General features: G+C 45.1%; 1 protein-coding gene across 1 annotated transcript in view; it reads left to right on the forward strand.

Annotated features, from left to right (window-relative positions):
- Window positions 1–20,139, forward strand: part of LOC126109449 (C3 and PZP-like alpha-2-macroglobulin domain-containing protein 8) — a 968,006-nt gene that overhangs the window by 633,530 nt on the left and 314,337 nt on the right. The window contains exon 9 of the mRNA XM_049914479.1: window positions 5,549–5,739. Within this exon, the coding sequence (XP_049770436.1) occupies window positions 5,549–5,739 (191 nt within the window). The remainder of the gene's footprint in view (window positions 1–5,548; window positions 5,740–20,139) is intronic.

Genomic DNA, 20,139 nt, shown 5'->3' on the forward strand with positions numbered 1-20,139 from the left:
AAATCCCTTGTCAATGGCACTCAGCACTTCATGTGAATAAAGGGCTAGTTGTGTTTCACAGGAACGATGTTTTCTAAACCCATGTTGACTGTGTGTCAATAGACCGCTTCCTTCGAGGTAATTCATAATGTTCGACCACAATATATGTTCTAAAATCCTGCTGCATATCGACGTTATCGATATGGGCCTGTAATTTAGTGGATTACTCCTACTACCTTTCTTTCCAATCGTCGAGCGAACGGTTGTATATGATTGTTAAGTATGGAGCTAATGGATGAGCATACTTCGAACGGAACCTAATTGGTATACAGTCTGGACCAGAAGACTTGCTTTTATTAAGTGATTTGAACTGCTTCACTACTCCGAGGATATTTACTTCTACGTTACTCATGTTGGCAGCTGTTCTCGATTCGAATTCTGGAGTATTTACTTCGTCTTCTTTTGTGAAGGCATTTCGGAAGGCTGTGTTTAGTAAATCTGCTTTCGCAGCACTGTCTTCGATAGTATCTCCATTGTTATCGCGCAGAGAAGGCATTGATTGTTTCTTGCCGCTAACATACTTTACATACGACCAGGTTCACTCTGGATTTCTGCCAGGTTTCGGGACAAAGTTTCGTTGTGGAAACTGTTATAGGCGTCTCGCAGTGTCAGTGTGCACCAGTCCGCTTCCAACTCGTCTAGGGGCCGGATGGAACCAATCTTAAGTTGGTTCTGATCATAGTTTACGTTTGCCTCGTCTAGGGGCCGAATGGAACCAATCGTAAATTGGTTCTGATCATAGTTTACGTTTGCCTCGTCTAGGGGCCGAATGGAACCAATCGTAAATTGGTTCTGATCATAGTTTAAGTGTGCTCGTGTCTGTCTGTTGCTTGTCCAGCAGCTGGAGAGGATCTTTCTGGTGGTAATGTCAGCGACGTCTAATCACGGCTAAAGTGAACGCTTCTGCTATAAAAGCTTCATATACGTACCTCACCACAATTCCGTTATCTCTCGCAATGGTCAGATGACGTCGTTACTCTGCGGTAGTGCAGTTACGGGTAAACAGTTCGGCAGTGTGTCGGCTAGATGAGCAATCTGACGCTGGAGAATCAATTATCTCCTCCTCCATAAGCATGGAGCATGTCTCCCACGGTGAGTGACGAAATGTGAGGCATAAAAATGTACCTTACTCCCAAGAAAACTCACCACGAATGTGTGCATTGTCTTATAAGACATGTGACGTGGCTGGAGCCCGTGTCCAATCAGGCTTTAGTACATTACCTACACTTATTTGTTATGACCATAGCACCGAATTTCTTACTAAACCCCCTCCAAATTTTGCACTGATTGCCGCGCCCAAATCTATGTCCAACCAAGTACACTAGCTGATAAGTTTGGCACATGACTTTTTGTCTAAGTTCAACTTTTTATTTATTTTATGTGTTTACTTATTTAACATGATGTAATTAAGTCCAGAAGATCCTCTCTTACATTGCACCAAGGTTTCACACATACGAGGTGCATTCAAGTTCTAAGGCCTCTGATTTTTTTTCTAATTAACTACTCACCCGAAATCGATGAAACTGGCGTTACTTCTCGACGTAATCGCCCTGCAGACGTACACATTTTTCACAACGCTGACGCCATGATTCCATGGCAGCGGCGAAGGCTTCTTTAGGAGTCTGTTTTGACCACTGGAAAATCGCTGAGGCAATAGCAGCACGGCTGGTGAATGTGCGGCCATGGAGAGTGTCTTTCATTGTTGGAAAAAGCCAAAAGTCACTAGGAGCCAGGTCAGGTGAGTAGGGAGCATGAGGAATCACTTCAAAGTTGTTATCACGAAGAAACTGTTGCGTAACGTTAGCTCGATGTGCGGGTGCGTTGTCTTGGTGAAACAGCACACACGCAGCCCTTCCCGGACGTTTTTGTTGCAGTGCAGGAAGGAATTTGTTCTTCAAAACATCTTCGTAGGATGTACCTGTTACCGTAGTGCCCTTTGGAACGCAATGGGTAAGAATTACGCCCTCGCTGTCCCAGGATTTCAATTGGTTTCACACCACGCAAATTCAGAAAACGAATGATTGCACGCTGTTCAAGTAAGGAAAACGTCTCCATTTGAAGTATTTAAAACAGTTCTCATTCTCGCTGCTGGCGGTAAAATTCCATCTGCCGTACGGTGCTGCCATCTCTGGGACGTATTGACAATGAACGCGGCCTCATTTTAAAACAATGCGCATGCTTCTATCTCTTTCCAGTCTGGAGAAAAAAAATCTGAGGCCTTAGAACTTGAATGCACCCCGTGCACTGAATTTTTTTTACATGATAGTCACCTAAGAAATAACCATTTTTAATATGACAAATAATATTGAAATGATTTGACTGTCTATAGCGGCAATGTGAGTATGTGTTACTGGCTGTGAATTAATAAATTAAATACCGATACCACTTTTTTACTGCTGCTGCTGCTGCCGCTCAGAGTGATAATAGTAACCTAAATAATAATAATGACAATAATAAAAATATAAAAAGTATTTTTTGCTGTACAAAGGAGATGTTTTCTGATATAGCATATTCGTGCAGACCAAAATTTAAGAAACTGCACAGGCTGAATATACTGGGAGATAAGGAAACCTTGCGGGAAAGAAGGTTGTACAAGGGTAACGAGCGTGTAGAGGGACAATGGTAATCATTATTTTTGCTCTAGTATATATGTCATTAACTGCGTTGTGAAGCTGGAGGTGTTTGTTATTCACTTCTCTAATCTAATGCGGGAGGTTATTCCAGAATCGGGTTACTGTTACTGAGATGGACTCCGAGAAAGTGGTTGGACGATGGAATGCGACAGAAACGATTTTGCTTTGAGGGGAACGGGTGTTTCTTCCAAGTTCTTCAGACAAGAGCGTTAAGGTCGAGGAGAGGGTTGGGGGACTGTGTACGGCGATAAGGCTGTAGACAAGACAGAGGATATGAGAATCTCTGCACTTGTGTGCGTGCAGCCATATAGCTGTGTATATGGTGATGAAAAATATAGCTGTGCATATGGTGATGAAAAATAATCAGAGAGTCTAACATCACAGATATGATGAACCCAGGCATTCTTAACCCTTTGCAGGCTCCATGGGCTTTCCTGAGAAAGGTCTTGCAGCATAATGTTGCTGTCAATAACTGAAAGTGCAAGGGTTTGCACAAGTTTCTATATCAGGTCAAGAGCGAACAGCTGTTTTATAATTTTGTAGGGCATGGAGAAATGCTGATGCCCCATTCCCCGCTGCAGTTACGTACACCATGCAATTTAGATTTTCACCTGTTATTAGTAACAGTTTATTTGGTGAAGGAAAGAAGTTGATTTTTGTCCCATTTTGGGTTCAAGATGATAGGGATTCTCGACATTTCGGGCTAAGGAGCCCAGAATGACCAATCAGTATTCCTTGGACGTTGTGTAGGTTGATCTTGAACCATAAATCGTGTGTCCGTTTTGGTAGTGCACACAAGTCGGTATTGAGATTCTCGATAGATGTCCTCAGGCTCATACGTTTTGCACTTAGATACAGTTCAAGATCCTCAGTATACCTGTTGTATTTGCAATAGCACAAAACTGATGTCAGATCATTGGCATACAGTGAAAAGATTATAGGGCCTAATACTGAACCCTGTGGTACACCTGCAACTGCATGCTTCCATTATGACTTTATGGTGCCAAATACGACGCCTTTCTGGCGAGACGTTAGATGTGAGCCAAACCGTCGCACTCCACTTGGCAAGAAAGTTTAGCCACAAAGTTTGGCAAATAAAATGTCGAAGTCGAAAATGTAAAAGGCTTTGCTGCAGTCTAAGAAGCACATTCCTAAATTTTCATCAAGTTTCCAACATTTACCTAAGTTTTCCAATGATCCCCACATTTTCTATGGTTGGCCAAGTTTCGAAGGTTTTCCCAAGTTTCCCAAAGTTCTCAACATTCCCTAAGTTTCCCCAAGTTTTGCAGCATTTCCCCAAATTTCCCAAAGTTCTCTACATTTCCTAAGCTGCCCCAAGTGTTCAAGGTTTCCCCAAGTTTCCCAAAATTTCCCACTTTTCCTAACTTTCCCCAAGTTCAGAAGGTTTCCGCAATTTTCCCAAAGTTCTCCACATTTCCTAAGCTTCCCCAAGTTTCCAAGGTTTCCCCAAGTTTCCCAAAGTTCTCCACATTTCCTAAGCTTCCCCAAGTTTCCATGGTTTCCCAAAGTTTCCTACTATTCCTGACTTTCCCCAAGCTCCCAAGGTTTCCCCAAATTTCCTAAAGTTCTCCACATTCCCTAAGTTTTCCCAATGTTCCAAGGTTTCCCCAAGTTTCCCACATTTCCTAACTTTCCCCAAGATCCCAATGTTTCCCCAAATTTCCCAAAGTTCTCCACATTTCCGAAACTTCCCCAAGTGTCCAAGGTTTCCCTAAGTTTCCCAAAGTTTCCTATTTTTCCTGACTTTCCCCAAGTTCCCAAGGTTTCCCCAAATTTCCCAAAGTTCTCTACATTTCCTAAGCCTCCCCAAGTTTCCAAGGTTTTCCCAAGTTTCCCAAAGTTCTCCACATTCCCTAAGTTTCCCCATGTTTTGCAACATGTCCCTAAGTTTCCCAAAGTTCCCACATTTCCTAAGCTTCCCCAAATGTCCAAGGTTTCCCCAAGTTTCCCAAAGTTTCCCACTTTTCTAGACTTTCCCCAAGCTACAAAGGTTTCCCCAAATTTCCCAAAGTTCTCCACATTTCCTAAGCTTCCCCAAGTATCCAAGGTATCCCCAAGATTCCCAAAGTTTCCCATTTTTCCTGACTTTCCCCAAGTTCCCAAGGTTTCCCCAAATTTCCCAAATTTCTGCACATTTCCTAAGCTTCCCCAAGTGTCCAAGGTTTTCCCAAGTTTCCTAAAGTTTCCCATTTTTCCTGACTTTCTGCAAGTTCCCAAGGTTTCCCAACCTTTCCCAAAGTTCTCCACATTTCCTAAGCTTCCACAAGTTTCCAAGGTTTTCCCAAGTTTCCAAAAGTTCTCCACATTCCCAAAGTTTCCCCAAGTATTGCAACATGTCCCCAACTTTCCCAAAGTTCTCCATATTCCCTAAGCTTCCCCAGGTTTCGAAGGTTTCCCCACATTTCCCAAAGTTTCCTACTATTCCTGACTTTCCCCAAGCTCCCAAGGTTTCCCCAAATTTCCCAAAGTTCTCCACATTTCCTAAGCTTCCCCAAGTTTCCAATGTTTCCCCAAGTTTCCCTGAGTTCTCCACATTTCCTAAGCTTCCCCAAATGTCCAAGGTTTCCCCAGGTTTCCCAAAGTTTCCCACTTTTCTAGACTTTCCCCAAGTTCCCAAGGTTTCCCCAAATTTCCCAAAGTTCTCCACATTTCCTAAGCTTCTCCAAGTTTCCAAGGTTTCTCCAAGTTTCCTATAGTTCCCCACACCTCCCAGGTTTTCCAAAGTTTCCAAGGTTTTCCCAAGTTTCTAAGAGTTCCTCTAATTTTTTAAGTTTTGAAAGTTTCTCAACATGAATGGTATACATGTAGGTGTGGATGTAGAAGGGTTAACGAGTAGTGTGTGTCCGACTGCGCAGCCAGAGGAGCGCGCCCACGCCACGGTGCTGTCGACGTGCGCCTGCGAGCGCGACGTGCTGGCCGTGGTGACCGCCCCCGGGGGCCGCGTGCTCCACTGGACGGAGAAGCGGGCCGACGCGCCGCCGCCCCCGGACCTCAGGCCGCCGCCCGCCAGCGTCGACGGCGCCGCCATCTGCCGCCTCAACGTCAGGTACGTGCACCGCCCCTCCACTCTACCTGCTTCCAGCAGCACGTCGACCCACTGGTAAATCCTGCCCATTGATATTGTCTGTGACCTGTGCCGTAGTGCTGGACGATGCCACAGAACCTTCAGCATCCCAGGCAGTTGCAAAACGGCAGTCATGACAGCTTTTCATTCACACACCCACTTTCAGGTGGAGCTGGGTTTTCGGTATGACCTCCTAAGCGGCTGTTGATGGTATTTTTTCAGAGGGTCACTTCACATAAAAACAAAGCACTTGCAGATGCATCATGTCTAGTTCCTTGGGCAGAACATGTCTAGTTCTTTGGGCAGAATACTCCACATTATATTTGATAAAAAGTTTTAACATATATAAAACACTTATATGAATTCAAAAATAAAATAAGTTTTAACTTTTTGAGAAACATTCTGTAGAAAAAGAAACGAATAAGGTAGCTCATAAAGCTGTCGTTCGACCAATAATATTACTTCCAGAATGAGATTTTCACTGTGCAGCGGAGTGCGCGCTGATATGAAACTTCCTGAGGGATTAAAACTGTGTGCCGGACCGAGACTCGAACTCGGGACCTTTGCTCATCAGTGCAGGTTTCGTACCGGATGGTCCATGATCCATGATCATGATCCATGATCCATGATCAACCCAGAGGGAGGCGCTGCAGGAGGGGTGTTCTGCAACCCGGCACTGTTCTACTGTTAGGGCTCCGACAGCACACATTCCTAGAAGAAAAATGGTTCAAATGGCTCTGAGCACTATGGGACTTAACATCTATGGTCATCAGTCCCCTAGAACTTAGAACTACTTAAACCTAACTAACCTAAGAACATCACACAACACCCAGTCATCACGAGGCAGAGAAAATCCCTGACCCCGCCGGGAATTGAACCCGGGAACCCGGGCGTGGGAAGCGAGAACTCTACCGCACGACCACGAGCTGCGGACTTCCTAGAAGAGTCGACAAAACTACAGCTTCCTCCTAAGTGGATGTCACGAAAAGAGCATGGACATAAAATTTCAGAGATTCGAGGCCACACCGAGAATTATCAGCAATCGTTCTTCCCGTGAACTATTCGCAATACACATAGTCATCATCATCATCATCATCATTTAAGACTGATTATACCTTTCAGCGTTCAGTCTGGAGCATAGCCCCCTTATAAAATTCCTCCATGATCCCCTATTCAGTGCTAACATTGGTGCCTCTTCTGATGTTAAACCTATTACTTCAAAATCATTCTTAACCGAGTCCAGGTACCTTCTCCTTGGTCTGCCCCGACTCCTCCCCTCCACTGCTGAACCCATGAGTCTCTTGGGTAACCTTGCTTCTCCCATGCGTGTAACATGACCCCACCATCTAAGCCTGTTTGATACACATAGAAACTAGAAATATCTGTACGTCATGGTTGGGACCAATACAACTGAAACGTTTCATGTAAAGTGCCGAGAAACTGGTATAAGGATACATATTCAAATACACAGATATGCAAAAGGCAGAATAGACGCAGCGGTCGGCAACGCCTATATATGACAACAAGCGTCTGGTTCAGTTTTTAGATCGGTTACTGCTGCTACAATGGCAGGTTATCCAGATTTAAGTGAATTTGAAGGTGGCGTTACAGTCGGCGCACAGGCGATGGGAAAGAGCATCTCCAAGGTAACGATGAAGGTGGGGATTTTCCCGTACGACCATTTCACGACTATACCGTGAATATCAGAAATCCTGTGAAACATTAAATCACCGACATTGCTGCAGCGAGTAAAAGATCCTGCAAGAAAGGGACCAACGACGACTGAAGAGAATCGTTCAACGTGATATGTGCAACCCTTACGCAAATTGCTGCGGATTTCAATGCTGGGCCGTCAACAGGTGTTCGTGTACGAACCATTCGACTAAACATCATCTATATGGGCTTTCGGAGCCGAAGGCACACTCGTGTACCCTCCATGACTGCACAACACAAAGCTTTACGCCTCGCCTGGGCCCGTCAACACCGACATTGGACTGTTGATGACTGGAAACATGCTGGCTGGTCGGGCGAGTCTCGTTGCAAATCGTATTGAGCAGATGGACGTCTACGAGTAAAGAGACAACCTCATAAATCCGTGGACCATGAGTGTCAGCAGGCGACTGTTCAATCTGGTGGAGGCTCTATAATGGTGTGGGGTTTGTGCAACTGGAATGCTATGGAAACCCTGCTACGTGTAGATGCGACTCTGACAGGTGACACGTACGTAGGCATCCTGTCTGATCACCTGCATCCATTCATGTCCATTGTACATTCCGACGGACTCGGGCAATTCCAGCAGGACAATACGACACCCCACACATCCAGAATTTCTAAAGAGTGGCTACAGGAACACTCTTCTGAGTTTAGACACTTCCGTTGGCCACCAAACTCCACAGCCATGAAATTTATTGAGCATATCTGGGATTCCTCGTAATGTGCTGCTCAGAAGAGATCTCCACCCCTTCGTACTCTTACGCATTTATGGACTGCCCTGCAGGATTCACGCTGTCAGTTCCCTCCAGCACTACTTCAGACATTAGTCGAGTCATGCCACGTCGTGTTGCGGCATTTCTGCGTGCTTGCGCGGCCCTGCATGGTATAAGGCAGGTATACCAGTTTCTTTGGGTCTTCCGTGTGCATAGAACCCGCACGTAAAGAGATGCTAATAGCCGTGGGTCGTTAGCATTAGTAATTGCTTCCGATTTGGTCACAGTGCACCACTTGCTACATCTGCATCTACATCTACATGATTACTCTGCAATTCACATTTAAGTGCTTGGCAGAGGGTTCATCGAACCACAATAATACTATCTCCCTACCATTCCACTCCCGAACAGCGCGCGGGAAAAACTAACACCTAAACTTTTCTGTTCGAGCTCTGATTTCTCTTATTTTAGTTTGATGATAATTTCTACCTATGTAGGTTGGGCTCAACAGAATATTTTCGCATTCGGAAGAGAAAGTTGGTGACTAAAATTTCATAAATAGATCTCGCCGCGACGAAAAACGTCTTTGCTGTAATGACTTCCATCCCAACTCGCGTATCATATCTGCCACACTCTGTCCCCTACTACGTGATAATACAAAACGAGCTGCCCTTTTTTGCACCCGTTCGATGTCCTCCGTCAATCCCAACTGGTAAAGATCCCACACCGCGCAGCAGTATTCTAATAGAGGACGAACGAGTATAGTGTAAGCTGTCTCTTTAGTGGACTTGTTACATCTTCTAAGTGTCCTGCCAATGAAACGCAACCTTTGGCTCGCCTTCCCCACAATATTATCTATGTGGTCTTTGCAACTGAAGTTGTTCGTAATTTTAACACCCAGGTACTTAGTTGAATTGACAGCCTTGAGAATTGTACTATTTATCGAGTAATCGAATTCCAACGGATTTCTTTTGGAACTCATGTAGATCACCTCACACTTTTCGTTATTTAGCGTCAACTGCGATCCCTGGGGATCTCCTGAGGATACCCCCGTCTCTGATATACACTCGCCGTCGATGACAACATACTGGGTTCTATTACTTAAGAAGTCTTCGAGTCGCTGACATATCCGTGAACTTACTCCGTATGCTCGTACCTACGTTAACAGCCGGCATTGGGGATCAGTCACGGCGCCCTGTACACTTCCAGGACAAGATCAAATACCCAAAATGAAATAATTATATCAAACTCCTCCCTCTTAGGTGTGTTCCTAATATTGGCGTTTGTTTGGCAAGGGAAAATACAGCCACAGGAAGAGCACACTTTAGAAACGTTGAAATGTGGCGTCTTTATTTATTAATTACTGCTTCGCCTTATCAGTTACTTGCAAGAAAGAAAACGTGACACTAAAGTCATTCACATTCAGTTAAAATATTTAATTACTGAGTGCATTTACAATTCGGTTACGAGATCAACATTAATAGCCGTACAAGTCAGCAAGAATTATTATCAGTTAGCAGATTTCTAAATTTCCGGAAAGATTTTGACACCGTTCCTCGCAAGCGACTTCTAATGAAGCTGCGGGCCTATGGGGTATCGTCTCAGTTGTGCGACTGGATTCGTGATTCCTTGTCAGAGAGCTTACAGTTCGCAGTAACTGACGGAAAGTCATTGAGTAAAACAGAAGTGTTTTCTGGAGTTCACCAAGGAATTGTTACATGCGTTTTGCCGTTCCTTATCTATATAAATGATTTGGGAGACAATGTGAACAGCCGTCTTAGGTTGTTTGCAGATGACGCTGTTGTTTATCTACGAGTAAAGTAATCAGAAGATCAAAACTAATCGCAAAACGACTATAAAAAGATATCTGTACTGTGCGAAAATTGTCAATTGACCCTAAGTAACGAAAAGTGTGACGTCATGCACATGAGTGCTAAAAGGAATCCGCTAAACTTAGATTACACGATAAATCAGTCGAATCTAAGGATCGTAAATTGAACTAAATTCCTAGGTATTACAATTACGAACAACTGAGAATTGGAAGGAACAGATAGAAAATGTTGCGGGGAAGGTTAATCAAAGACTGCGTTTTATTTAAGGACACTCGGAGGATGTAAGAGATCTACTAAGGAGACTGTATAAACCACGCTTGCCCGTCGTCACCCTGCGCGCTGTGGGATCCTTACCAGATAGGACTGACGGAGTACATCGAAAAAGTCCAAAGAAGGGCAGCACGTTGTGTATTATCGCGAAATAAGGGATACAGGATTTGGGGTGGATATCATTAAAACAAAGGCGTTTCTCTTTGTGACGGAGTCTTCTCACGAAACTCCTATCACGAACTTTCTCCTCATAATGCGAAAGTATTTCGTTGACATCAACCTATACAGGGAGAAACGATCACCATAATAAAATAAGGGAAATCAGAACTCGAGCGGGAAGATACAGGTGTTCGTTCTTTCCTCGCGCTATACAAGACTGGAATAATAGAGAATTGTGAAATCTCTGCCGGAAACTTAAATGTGTTTTGCAGAGTATCCAAGTAGACGTGGATATAAATTTATTGAAAGAGATGGGTTTAGTGTTATTTTGTAGGGAAACACATCTAGTTCTTTTGCCTTAAGATGTTGTATGTGGCTTCCGTTGGCATCCCATCGTAAGTCAATTTCTTTCAAAACTCCCTGTATTTTGCACTCATGTACGCGATCGCTGTTAAGATGCTAGCAACCCCCAGAAGTTGTCTCCCACCTACAAAACTTCTCCCCCAACTCAAACAAGCTATGTCACTCAATCGTTATGTGGTAACCGATGCGCAGATTTGATGGAAAAGACACCTTCGATGTGCTGTAATATTAAGCAACAGAGTTGATAGTGCGAAGAATTTTGCACTTAAGTTCAGGACCGGCCATTGATGTGATACCATGGCCCCCAATTTCAGTATCACAGCTAAACCGCCCCTTTTACATCACTTTGCGAGTATGATTGCGAATGTTGGTAGATTACTGTGCAGTACGTCCATTCGTTGTTAATTCTCAAACACATACATGATCAAAGTACATCAGACAACGCTCTACATACACTCCTGGAAATTGAAATAAGAACACCGTGAATTCATTCTCCCAGGAAGGGGAAACTTTATTGACACATTCCTGGGGTCAGATACATCACATGATCACACTGACAGAACCACAGGCACATAGACACAGGCAACAGAGCATGCACAATGTCGGCACTAGTACAGTGTATATCCACCTTTCGCAGCAATGCAGGCTGCTATTCTCCCATGGAGACGATCGTAGAGATGCTGGATGTAGTCCTGTGGAACGGCTTGCCATGCCATTTCCACCTGGCGCCTCAGTTGGACCAGCGTTCGTGCTGGACGTGCAGACCGCGTGAGACGACGCTTCATCCATTCCCAAACATGCTCAATGGGGGACAGATCCGGAGATCTTGCTGGCCAGGGTAGTTGACTTACACCTTCTAGAGCACGTTGGGTGGCACGGGATACATGCGGACGTGCATTGTCCTGTTGGAACAGCAAGTTCCCTTGCCGGTCTAGGAATGGTAGAACGATGGGTTCGATGACGGTTTGGATGTACCGTGCACTATTCAGTGTCCCCTCGACGATCACCAGTGGTGTACGGCCAGTGTAGGAGATCGCTCCCCACACCATGATGCCGGGTGTTGGCCCTGTGTGCCTCGGTCGTATGCAGTCCTGATTGTGGCGCTCACCTGCACGGCGCCAAACACGCATACGACCATCATTGGCACCAAGGCAGAAACGACTCTCATCGCTGAAGACGACACGTCTCCATTCGTCCCTCCATTCACGCCTGTCGCGACACCACTGGAGGCGGGCTGCACGATGTTGGGGCGTGAGCGGAAGACGGCCTAACGGTGTGCGGGACCGTAGCCCAGCTTCATGGAGACGGTTGCGAATGGTTCTCGCCGATACCCCAGGAGCAACAGTGTCCCTAATTTGCTGGGAAGTGGCGGTGCGGTCCGCTACGGCACTGCGTAGGATCCTACGGTCTTGGCGTGCATCCGTGCGTCGCTGCGGTCCGGTCCCAGGTCGACGGGCACGTGCACCTTCCGCCGACCACTGGCGACAACATCGATGTACTGTGGAGACCTCACGCCCCACGTGTTGAGCAATTCGGCGGTACGTCCACCCGGCCTCCCGCATGCCCACTATACGCCCTCGCTCAAAGTCCGTCAACTGCACATACGGTTCACGTCCACGCTGTCGCGGCATGCTACCAGTGTTAAAGACTGCGATGGAGCTCCGTATGCCACGGCAAACTGGCTGACACTGACGGCGGCGGTGCACAAATGCTGCGCAGCTAGCGCCATTCGACGGCCAACACCGCGGTTCCTGGTGTGTCCGCTGTGCCGTGCGTGTGATCATTGCTTGTACAGCCCTCTCGCAGTGTCCGGAGCAAGTATGGTGGGTCTGACACACCGGTGTCAATGTGTTCTTTTTTCCATTTCCAGGAGTGTATTTGTAACACTTCGAGCATAGTGTTTAATTTCCGATCTATCTCTCAGCGTATGGGAGTCACAGAGGATTCTCCCCGTCTTAGGGTAAAAGACCAACCCCACACAGTTGTTGACCAACACACCCTGCAGCACCGTTAGAGAATTAGTCTCCAAGCGATCTGAAGAAGAGCGCTACGTCTCGTGAATGAATATAGCTCTCCAAGTCCCAATCCATCCAAGTGCACGAGATTTCTCGACATGTTACCATATCGAGGAGCTTAGCACTCCTTATCAATGTATAGTAAAAGATTTCAAAAGTGCCGTAATGTAATAGCATACAGATAAGAATAACAAGAAAATACTTATTTTTATACGCGATGGAGTTTGAGACGAATTGAGTTGGACACATTTTTACCTAAATCAACGAAGGTATCAACTCTAAATTGTTGTTCTAGAGTCTAGGATCTGTACTTGGAACGTATTGGTAAGATAGAGAACATAAACAGTGTACACTCCTAAGACTACAACGATCTGCACTTAAAAACTAGTTACAACGTTAGACTGAAAGCCTTTCCTGACTATCAGACATACGTCCTTCTTCACAGTTTCTCTACGCTGAACTATCTTATCGAATGGTAAAACATTTACCATGCATGATAGGAGCGCAATATAGCTTCGCGGAGACGTGTAGTGTCCACTGTTCACATCCCATCACGGTTCAGAAATTATACGATCCCTGCATAAGGCCTACATAAAACGATAGCTACTAGCAGGGGGTACATCCTACAAGGAAACAGATAAACGCAAAGCAGCATACGAAAATTACAACTTATCGCTAAGTTAGAAATGACCCTGAAGTCTCGATTTTACACCCAAGATGCTACAGGGTCATAACAGTGCGCTAATTGAACAGTTTATGAGTACTTAGCGTGTCTACACATCATTCTGCTGTATTATTTAGGAGCAGTTTGGAGGTCTGCACTGAAATTATTTCGGAAAATTAGGAGTTGTTTGCATGTCTGTAGACTATGTATTGTGATGTCAAGCACATTAGGGTGGATGTTTTGTATCAGTGTGATGGATATACTCTATGATTAAATAAGTTGTTTGAAAATAAATAGAGTGCCCTCCATCCTTACTCCAGCCCAAAGCAGGCTGGGTCGTTTTCCCTCGCCATCTTGGTTTACGTCACAAAAAGGACGACAGCATTCTTTGCTGGTGGTACTGAGTACTAGACCTCGTGGAAAACACACTTTTTGCCGCCATCATGGATAACTGTACTTGCGTGATCAGCTGGTGTCGCAGTGGCGTCCTTCAGTAGCGACGAAATGTTGGTTGGTTGGTTTGGGGAAGGAGACCAGACAGCGAGGTCATCGGTCTCATCGGATTAGTGTAGGACGGGGAAGGAAGTCGGCCGTGCCCTTTGAAAGGAACCATCCCGGCATTTGCCTGGAGCGATTTAGGAAAATCACGGAAAACCTAAATCAGGATGGCCGGACGCGGGATTGAACCGTCGTCCTCCCGAATGCGAGTCCAGTGTCTAACCACTGCGCCACCTCGCTCGGTGCGACGAAATGTACTAAGACAGTTGGGGTCTGGAGCTCATGGTGAACACACTACGTGGCGCCATCTTAGATTAAGGTACTTGGGTCACTTGTGACTCCTCTAGTGGCATCGATATGAACTAAGTCAGTTGGGCTATGGACTCAGTAGCCAATACACTTGTTTGTGGTGCTGCCCCTAATTGTTTCAATAATGGCTGGTGTATGATTTCGAGAGTTGACGATTAGCAAGCAGAGTGTCTTAGATGGATTATTATTATTATTGTTATTTAACATTTGTTTGGCTATCTCGACGTAGACAACATTCCATTGGAACTTCTGACTGCCTTGGGAGAGCCAGTCCTGACAAAACTCTACCATCTGGTGAGCAAGATGTATGAAACAGGCGAAATCCCCTCAGACTTCAAGAAGGATATAATAATTCCAATCCCAAAGAAAGCAGATGTTGACACATGTGAAAATTACCGAACAATCAGTTTAATAAGCCACAGCTGCAAAATACTAACACGAATTCATTACAGACGAATGGAAAAACTAGTAGAAGCCGACCTCGGGGTAGATCAGTTTGGATTCCGTAGAAATACTGGAACACGTGAGGCAATACTGACCTTACGACTTATCTTAGAAGAAAGATTAAGGAAAGGCAAACCTACGTTTCTAGCATTTGTAGACTTAGAGAAAGCTTTTGACAATGTTGACCGGAATACTCTCATTCAAATTCTAAAGCAGGCAGGGGTAAAATACAGGGAGCAAAAGGCTATTTACAATTTGTACAGAAACCAGATGGCAGTTATAAGAGTCGAGGGACATGAAAGGGAAGCAGTGGTTGGGAAGGCAGTAAGACAGGCTTGTAGCCTCTCCCCGATGTTATTCAATCTGTATATTGAGCAAGCAGTAAAGGAAACAAAAGAAAAATTCGGAGTAGGTATTAAAATCCATGGAGAAGAAATAAAAACTTTGAGGTTTGCCGATGACATTGTAATTCTGTCAGACAGCAAAGGACTTGGAAGAGCAGTTGAACGGACGGATGGTGTCTTGAAAGGAGGATATAAGATGAACATCAACAAAAGCAAAACGAGGATAATGGAATGTAGTCGAATTAAGTCGGGTGATGTTGAGGGTATTAGATTAGGAAATGAGACACTTAAAGTAGTAAAGGAGTTTTGCTATTTGGGGAGCAAAATAACTGATGATGGTCGAAGTAGAGAGGATATAAAATAGAGAGGATATAAAATATAGACTGGCAATGGCTAGGAAAGCGTTTCTGAAGAAGAGAAATTTGTTAACATCGAGTATAGATTTATCTGTCAGGAAGTCATTTCTGAAAGTATTTGTATGGAGTGAAGCCATGTATGGAAGTTAAACATGGACGGTAAATAGTTTGGACAAGAAGAGAATAGAAGCTTTCGAAATGTGGTGCCACAGAAGAATGCTGAAGATTAGATGGGTAGATCACATAACTAATGAGGAAGTATTAAATGGGATTGGGGAGAAGAGAAGTTTGTGGCACAACTTGACCAGAAGAAGCGATCGGTTGGTAGGACATGTTCTGAGGCATCAAGGGATCACCAATTTAGTATTGGACGGCAGCGTGGAGGGTAAAAATCGTAGGGGGAGACCAAGAGATGAATATACTAACCAGATTCAGAAGGATGTAGGTTGCAGTAGGTACTGGGAGATGAAGAAGCTTGCACACGATAGAGTAGCATGGAGAGCTGCATCAAACCAGTCTCGGGACTGGAGACCACAACAACAACAACAACATCTTGACGTAAATGTATTGCATTATTTAGGAGTGGTTCACGTCTGAAGGCTGCGCAGTGCGTTATTTTTGACGGTTTACAATTAGCAAGCATGTGTGTAGAGCCTTATACATGAGTTATGTAGGAGTAGTTTGCAGGTCTGTATGCTGTGGGGAATGTCAAAGCGTGTGTTCTGTGATAAATATACTCCACCCCTAAATAAATTGCCCCCAAAAAAAAGTACACTCATTCCTCTCTCCATCAGCCTAGTGCAGGCTGAGTCCTTTTACCACCAACCCCTAGGAAGAGGTGGCGGTCTGGTGACTTAGGTTAGTGGTGGTGGAGAGTTTCATTTGCAACAATTTTCTTACGTTGGTAGCGAAAGCAGAAGTGACCTTTCTTTACTGCCAGAATTCAAACTTTGCGCCGGTTCTTAGGAGGAGGTGGCGGTCGGGTGGATGAGGTTAGCATAAGTATCCTTCATTTGCCACAATTTTCTTAGGTTGGTAGCGAAAGCGCAAGTGACCTATCTTCCTGCAATTTTGTTAGGTGTGACCCATTATCATGTTGGAATTTGAACTTTGCACGATTTTTATTGGGGATGGGGTTCGGTTAGTGGAGGTAGGCCAAGTGTACAATCTTTCACTGTGTGGTGGATACAGTGGGTGCAGCCATCTTGAATAACAGTACATGTTCTGACATGAAGGTGGTGCTCTCTGGTGCCGTCGATGTGAAGTAGACTCTGGACCTCGTGGTGGTGGACACACTGGGTGCAACCATCTTGAATAACGGTACTTGCGTCATTGTCAATTGGAGTCCAGACCTAGTGGTGAACACACTGGGTGTCGCCATCTTGGATTACGTCACAGATGAGAGCGCCCTCTGGTGGTGGCGATGTGTACTAAGTCAGTTGGAGTCCTGACCTTGAGGTGAACACACCTGCATGGAATTTTTTGAAAAAAGTGTTATGTCCAAGCACTTTTCCTACGAATCCTTAGGAGGTGGTGGCAGTCTGGTGACTGAGGTTAGTACAAGTGGCTTTTCGTTCGCGCCATTTTGTTAGCTTAGTAGAGATATGGGAACTGAATTTTGTTTACCATCAAAATTAAAAGTTGGAGCCAGTTCGTAGGAAGAGGTGGCGGTCGGGTGACTTAGGTTAGTGGAGGTAGGCCAAGTGAGCTGTTTTCATGCGATTTCTTTGCTTGGTAGAGATAAGAGCGGAGTGATGCATTATCCTGTTGGAATTCAAACTTGGCGCCAGTTCGTAGGAGGAAGTGGCGGTCGGGTGACTTAGGTTAGTGGAGGTAGCTGAACTGACCTTCTTACCGCGATTTTCTTAGATTAGCAGCGAAACATCAAGTCACTTATCTTCCAACGATTTTCTTAGGAGTGACACATTATCTTGTTGGAATTTGAACTTCCCAACATTTCCTGGGGGGGAAATTAGGTTAGTGGAGGTAGCACAATTGACCTTCTTCCCGCCAAAATTCAAACTTTCCATCAGAATCGGCCATCTTGGATGATGTCACAGTGGCGCTCTCTGGCGGCGACGATATCTACTAAGCCAGTTGGGCTCGAGACCTAGTGGCGAACACACATGCTTGAAACTGGTTAAATTATAAAGATGTGATGTCTGGCGGTGACACCACAAAAGACATCTCTTTTTCCCATCATTTTCCTAGGTGTGACGCATTACATGTTGGGTTTTGAACTTCCCGCCATTTTCTGGGGGAGGGGGGTCACGTCAAAAGCCGCCATCTTGAATCACGTCATCGCCATCATCTTGATTGACGTCACGGCCGCCATCTTTGTGCCAAAACTCCCCTTGTCCCAATACTAGTCTGGTGTAAGTAAACAAAATGTGGTACGAGCTCTTTCAAGTTGGCAGAGAAGATGTCAATGACGAACTTCGCTATGGACAGCCAAGCATATCAACAACAGATGATAAGGTCCAAGCGGTGAATAGAGAAAAATGTTTTGTAAAAGCATCGAATTACCGTAAGAGAACTTGCTGACGATGTTGGCGTATCGGTCGGCTCGTGTAATGCAATTTTTTCCAAGTTTTTGGGCTCGAGACGTGTGTCAACGAATTATGTTTCAAAACTTCTCAATTATTATCAGAAGAACCGTCGCATGAGCATCACTCAGGAGCTCTTTAATGACGTCAATGATGACCCCGATTTGCTCAAAAGGGTCATAACTGGTGACGAAATATGGCTTTAGGATTATGACGTCGAAACCAAAGCCCAATCCTCCCAATGGAGAGCCGAAACCGAAAAAAAACACCCCAAGTTCGATCAAATGTCAAAGTATAGCTCACTGGTTTTTTCAATTACGGTGGCGTAGTGCATGGTGGATTTTTGCCTCGAGGTCGTACGGTCAATAAGGAGTATTACCTTGACGTTATGCGCTGTTTGGGAGACGCAATGCGCAAACAATGTCCGGAATTGTTGAGAAACAGTTCTTGGCTTTTGCATCACAACAATGCACCTGCTCATTCATCTTTGCTTGTTGTAGATATTTTGGCCAAAAACAACACGACAATCATGCCTCAGGCACCATATTCACCGGATTTGACCCCATGCGACTTTTTCCTGCACCCAAAACTGAAGACATCTATGAAAAGACGAAGATTTTCAACGATTGAGGAAATGGAAACTGCTTCGCTGGAAGTACTCGAGGCTGTACCGAAATTTGCTTATGAGAAGTGCTTCGAGGATTGGAAGAAGCGTTGGCATTATTGTATATGAGGGGGATTACCTTGAAGGGGACAACATGAATATTGGTGAATAAATAAATGTTTTTTGATAAAAACAAAAAGTAGGCCCACCTTGAAACTTCCTGGCAGAATAAAACTGTGTGCCGGACCTAGACTCGAACTAGGGACCTTTGCCTTTCGCGGACGAGTGCTCTACCACCTGAGGAGTCTCGGTCTGGCACACAGTTTTAGTCTGCCAGGAAATTTCATATCAGCGCACACTCTGCTGCAGAGTGAAAATACATTCTGGATAAAGTACCTTACTTTTTGAACACAACTTTGGATGTCGGAAATATTCCGATTTCTCCAGTCGGTACTCCATTTTCTACCGTCCACAGCTTCACTAACTATCTCCAGATGATAAAATGACAACATGTAAACTCCAATATTTCTAGATGTGCTGGTCACAAGGGATGGCCAAAACCTGGGACACATCGTATATCGAAAACCGATACACACGGACCGATACCTGCACAAACTATAAAATCACCACCTGGGCCAGAAAAGAGGCGTGATTAATTCGCTCGTAACCCCAGCAAGACAAATATGTAAGCCGCAGCAGCTCAGACGCGAAATGCCACACCTGGAAAGCGTTCTGAGTAGTAATTGGTACGCCACATATTATATTAGAAGTGTAACAGAGCCAAACACTCGGCGAAGTAAGAAATCAGAATAATAAATGTCGGGTACGGCCATTCTGCCACACATTCCCAGAGTGACGGACAGAACCGGCCGTATATTGCGCAAACATGGCGTAAAGACGATTTTCAAACCGACAAGGAAGATGAGAGAATGTCTTTGTTCGGCAAAGAAGAAAAGGGATTCACTCGCAATGTCGGGAATATACCCCATACCATGCAGATGCGGAAAAGTATACGTCGAAATGATTGGACGATCGATCAACACCAGGATCAAAGAACAAAAGCGACATTGCAGGTTGGGGCAGGTGGAGAAATCGGCCGTGGCAGAGCACGCACTGAGTAAGACCGACCACGTAATAAAATTCGCCGACACGGAAGTTCTGGCTGTAGAGAAGCACTGTCACACGGGCTTGTTCAGAGAAGCTGTAGAAATACAAAAAACACGCGAACAGCTTCAACAAGAAAGAGAAAAACCTTAAGGTAAACAGATCCTGGCTTCCAGTACTGCAACGAACGACACTCGCAGGTAGCAAGAACCGCACCGGAAATGACCGCGGAGAAGCCCTCGGACGTTGGCGCGCCAGGTACATATAGCCTGCGGCCGCGAGCTCGGCTCCAGTTCACCACCGGCAATGGGGAGGTGAAGCTTTGACAATGCCAGCCACTCGTGCAGGCGAAACGTCAGTAAAATCGTAAGACGAACGTCGGCCGAAGAACCCGAGACAGAAGCCAATATGCAGTTTGGCAACAAGTGCCCACGAAAGCCTTAACAAC

The sequence above is a fragment of the Schistocerca cancellata genome, chromosome 12 (genome assembly GCF_023864275.1).
Source record: "Schistocerca cancellata isolate TAMUIC-IGC-003103 chromosome 12, iqSchCanc2.1, whole genome shotgun sequence".
Taxonomy (NCBI): domain Eukaryota; kingdom Metazoa; phylum Arthropoda; class Insecta; order Orthoptera; family Acrididae; genus Schistocerca; species Schistocerca cancellata.